Source organism: Nyctereutes procyonoides, unplaced genomic scaffold (assembly GCF_905146905.1).
Source record: "Nyctereutes procyonoides isolate TBG_1078 unplaced genomic scaffold, NYPRO_anot_genome, whole genome shotgun sequence".
Classification (NCBI taxonomy): Eukaryota; Metazoa; Chordata; class Mammalia; order Carnivora; family Canidae; genus Nyctereutes; species Nyctereutes procyonoides.
Genome location: NW_026575044.1, coordinates 16363329 through 16368154, shown reverse-complemented (window position 1 = coordinate 16368154; position 4826 = coordinate 16363329). Strand labels below are relative to the sequence as shown.

At 45.5% G+C, this 4826-nt stretch overlaps 1 protein-coding gene across 1 annotated transcript; it reads right to left on the bottom strand.

Annotated features, from left to right (window-relative positions):
- Positions 1 to 1304: 1304 nt before the first annotated feature.
- Positions 1305 to 2356, bottom strand: S100A8 (S100 calcium binding protein A8). Its single transcript, XM_055324261.1, has 3 exons — positions 2207 to 2356; positions 1638 to 1800; positions 1305 to 1489 (listed from the first exon to the last, which is right to left on the bottom strand). Exons 2-3 carry the CDS (start codon positions 1776 to 1778, stop codon positions 1361 to 1363), a joined length of 270 nt encoding a protein of 89 aa, XP_055180236.1. The 5' UTR covers positions 1779 to 1800; positions 2207 to 2356; the 3' UTR covers positions 1305 to 1360.
- Between the last annotated feature and the right edge of the window lie 2470 nt (positions 2357 to 4826).

Genomic DNA, 4826 nt, shown 5'->3' with positions numbered 1-4826 from the left:
ATGTCCCACAGAGTCCAACCACGCACAAGCAACAACTTTTGTAGAAATAGTCCAGCTTTCACAACGAAAATCGAACAGCTAGGACAAGACCTCTTTTAGGAGTCTTAGGACCCTTTCAAGAATCTGATGAAAGCCATGGAGAAATGTGCTTATTTACGCAAATACTCAAAATGATACTTTGAACTCCAGCTCCATTTCAGTGATGTACAGTAAACCAAGTTAAGAACTCTGGTTTACAGATGCTAGTGACAGCTCCCTACCTCCGTCTCCGTCACTAGCACCACTGCCCCATCACCTAAGTGGGCACAACAGAAAATTTCCCAATGCACAGTCTGGAAACGCAGCTTGGGGCTGGGTTCTGGTGAGAGGCACCTATCCATCACTGGCCTTCCCATTTTACTGGTGATGATCAGGAAGTTGTTGTAGATATTCACTGAGCAGCAGAGCATCACACCCCACCCTGCAAGGGCAGCATTTGAGTGCCGTATTCTGTGACTTCAGTTTTAGGAATACATTAGCCTATTTACCTATTCCTTTATTGTTTCATCATGTTGGGAGGCTGAAAACAGAGCGAGAAGGAAATCTTCCAAAATCTCCAAGGAGAAATTACAAATGTAGGACTGGGGGTTGTTAGGGTTACTTAATATAGGACTCTGAACACCATCTACAGCCATAACACTAACAGAATCCATCTTTCTCCCTCTCTCTCACATACACGCATGCCTACTTAGTTATCTCCCTAATTTCCCGAGAGTCACATCTAAAACATTTGGTTTGACACTAAAATTTAACTTAGAAACCAGTATGAGGGGCACTTGGATGGTGCAGTCAGTTAAGTGTCTGACTCAGTTTCAGCTCAGGTCATGATCTCAGGGTCCCCCCCCCCTGTATTTTCTCTCTCTCTCTCTCTCTCTCTCTCTCTCTCTCTCTCTCATAAATAAATAAATAAATAAATAAAATCTTAAAAAAAAAAGAAAGAAAGAAAGCAGTATAAGTTTTCCCTATATCACCCTGTTCCCATATCACTCATTTGGGAACAGATAGGAAAATCACCATCTCCAGTATCATGGACTTTTTGGAATCCTGAATAAATAGAACCAATACTTTTAGACAATGGGACTGAAGAGACAGGATTAGCTGGAGGAGAAAGTGGGAGGAAACCAGGTGAGTGATAAGCACTGAAGGTATGTGAGAGGAGAGCTGGGCAACAGAGGTTTGTTTTAGTTTTTTTGGGTTTCCCACCCCTCCTTCCACCCCCTTGGAACCTCATTCCACAAGAGAAAGGCAAGACACCAAAAGAGGCCTGAGGTATCAACTACTTTATTATTCGGCAGGGACAGCCCCGGGGCCCAGGGCTCTGCTACTCCTTGTGGATGTCTTTGTGGGAGGCCACGCCCACCTTTATCACCAATATGAGGAACTCCTCGAAGTTAATTGCACCATCGCTATTGATATCCAACTCTTGGAACCAGGTGTCTGCATCCTTTTTCTGTCAAGATGGAGGAGAAAGAAGCCAGTGCGTAAAGACCTTGGCAAGAGCTGTGCCATGGCTGTCTGCATAGGCTGGCGTAGGGGACCAGGGACCCAGGGCTTCATTAGCCAGACAGAGACCCCTGCCACACCCAGCCCCTCCTCACCTTCATGTACTGAGGACACTCTGTCTCTAACAATTTCTTCAAGTCATCTCTGTAGAGGGCGTGGTAATTCCCCTTCACCAGGGAGTACTTGTGGTAAACCTCAATGAGGGAGTTTATGGCACTCTCCAGTTCCGTCAGCATGGCGCCCAAGGATCTGCCCCACCTGCAACATGAAACACATGGGGAATCCCAGGATGGGGATGGTTCCTCTGCCCCAGCAGAGTGAAAACTAGGGGAATACTCATTACTCCAAGTAATGGCTTCATCCAGGCCTGCACCATTCAAATAACTAAACCCAGCAGATGGCTGTGGCTGTGATGGGAAGGGGTGGGACGGGGAAGGTCCACACAAACATACAGTGCCTGCTGACTCTCCCTGTGCCCTCAGCCAACCAATAGCACAGAGGACCCAGCTCGGTCTTCATCCCTGTCTCACTGACTTCCTCCAAGAGCTCTGGATCTTGCTCCAGACCTCCCTTAGCTTTCTCTCCCCTCTCTGCTCCACCTCTGGCCCTCCCAGGGTGGGGGGCAGCCCCAAAGCATGGAGAAGACTGAGGCAGTCTTACTTACCAAGTTTCCCGAAACAGAGTTGACAGAGGATATGCAGGGCTCAGTGGCAGCTCCCCTTTATAGCAGCCAGGCTGTGGCCAGCTGCCAGGGCCCTAGGCCATGCAGATAGCCCCTCCCTCCCCAGGTTGCCACAGCCTCTGGTTTCTCAACCAGGTGAATGGGGCAATCACTGCACAGAATGAAAAATTTTGATGGGAGGTGGGGGGTAGGAAAAATGGAAAGAGGAAGGTATTTGCTAGGCAGTAGTGCCCAGCAGGATAAATCAGGAAGAGGCCATGGTGAGGACTCCTTTGCTGGGCCACTGGCATCATTTGGCTCGGCCAGCCTGGATGCCCACTCTCAAGTCCTCCTCTCTTGCTGCTGCTAATCCCGAGCACTGTAGAGTCTGTGCATCTCTGAAATGGAGCTGGAGTTCAAAGTATCATTTTGAGTATTTGCGTAAATAAGCACATTTCTCCATGGCTTTCATCAGATTCTTGAAAGGGTCCTAAGACTCCTAAAAGAGGTCTTGTCCTAGCTGTTCGATTTTTGTTGTGAAAGCTGGACTATTTCTACAAAAGTTGTTGCTTGTGCGTGGTTGGACTCTGTGGGACATGCACTGCTATATCAGGCTCTCTCCTGCCACCCACACCTCTTCCCAGCTCTCTCGCTCTGGAAGCTGGGGGTGCACTGTGTCCCTGAACAAGGAGGCTGGAGTGGGATCCCTCTGCATGCAGGAGGCACTGAGTTGCTGCATAAACACAGGAGGGACCCTTCAGCCCTCTCTGGGAAGATTGTGTGCCTCTGACCCCAGGAGCCTAGGCTGAAGAGGAACCCAACTCCATGAGGGTGGGGTGAGGGTGAGAAGGGGTTCTTTGGGGAAGCCAGAAGTGCTTTATGCCCAAGGGGAGAAGAGGAGGTGGCCAATCCCCCAGGATTTCAGGAGGAACAAGTACTCCTGTCCTCCAACGAGATGCCACTTGGTTTAACTGGCTTCCAGTGCTGAAGATTGTGGGGCATCTCTCTTGTTACAAAACACGGAGAGCCTCAGAACATGTCTACCAGGAAAGCCATACACAGAACCCACCCAGTCTGCAGACAACTGACATCCAGAAAGGTAAAGCAGTTCACCCAGAGTTTTGAACAGTGCAAAGATGGGAGGGCCCAGAGATTCATGTGCCAGAAACTGACCAGACAAGAACATGACTCTGCTGAGAAAACTCTCCTCTCTGTTTCCTTCCTGGCATTCAACAGATATTTACCCCATGCCTCTCCAGGACACAGGCCATGATCGCCTCCTGGGGGAAGTAGATGGGATTAGCTTCCCTCTCCTTCATGTCTCATAGTCCTTTGGGCTTCATTATTATATCATTAACTTTATAGCTGTGTGACTTTGGGCCAATTACTGTCTCTGTGCTTCTGTGACCTCAATTATTAAACAGGGATTAAAAATAGAGTCTATCTGCAACCCACACAATGGGAGAAGATATTTGCAAATCATACAACTGATAAGGGGTTAGTATCCAGAATACATAAAGAACTCCTACAACTCAATAACAACAAAATTACCCAGATTGAAAAATGGGCAAAGGACTTCAATAGACATTTCTCCAAAGAGGATATACAAATAAGCCCATGAAAAGATGCTCCACATCACTAATCATTAAGGATATCAAATCAAAACCACAATGAGATATCACCTCAGACCCATGAGATTGGCTACTTCCACAAAAGCAGAATAACAAGTGTTAGTAGGAGTGTACAGAAATTGGGACCCCTGTACACTGTTGGTGGGAATGCAAAATGGTGCATTTGCTGTGGAAAACAGTGTGATGGTTCCTCAAAAAGTTAGAAACAGAATTCCTATATGACCTAGTAATTCCACTTCTAGACCTATATCCAAAGTAATTGAAAGCAGGGTCTCAAATAGATATTTTTGCACATCCATGTTCATTCACGTCAGCATTATTCACAGTAGCTGAAATGTAGAAACTACCCAACTGTCCATTCAAGGATGAATTAATATAGAAAATGTGGTATATTCACATAATGCAGTATTTTCAACTTTTAAAAAGGATGGAAAGTCTAACACTTGCTACAACACGGATGAACCTTGAGGACATCACACTGTATGAAATAGATGCATATTTCATCTATTTCTACAAATAGAAATATTTGTAGAGACAAATATTGTTGGTTCCCACTTATATGAGGTTTCTAAGATAGTAAAATTCATAAAGACAGAAAGAATGGTGTGGGACAGGGCCTGGGGGAGGGATAACAGATAGTATTTTCTGGGTTTCAATGACCACGTGAAAAGAGTTCTGGGGACTGTATGCACAACAATGTGAATGTACTTAATACAACTGAATCCTTAGATGGGAAATTTTATGTTATATGTATTTTGCCACAATTAAAAATTTAAATTTCTTAAATGCTTCCACCTAAAAAATAAATAGAATATACCTCATATGCTATTGTAAGGATTAATAATAGATGAAAAATATTTATGATTTGTAGACTTCTCTGTCTTTTTTAAAGATTTTATTTATTTACTCATGAGAGACACACAGAGGGAGGCAGAGACACAGGTGGAGGGAAAAGCAGGCTCCCGTAGGGAGCCTGATGCAGGACTCAATCA

What these genes read in the sequence shown, in the direction of transcription:
- S100A8 (XM_055324261.1), bottom strand. Translation starts at nt 1,778, where the DNA reads ATGCTGACGGAACTGGAGAGTGCCATAAACTCCCTCATTGAGGTTTAC. An exon ending in AGTGTCCTCAGTACATGAAG is followed by an intron (nt 1,490 to 1,637) that starts GTGAGGAGGGGC and finishes CCATCTTGACAG; the next exon opens with AAAAAGGATGCAGACACCTG.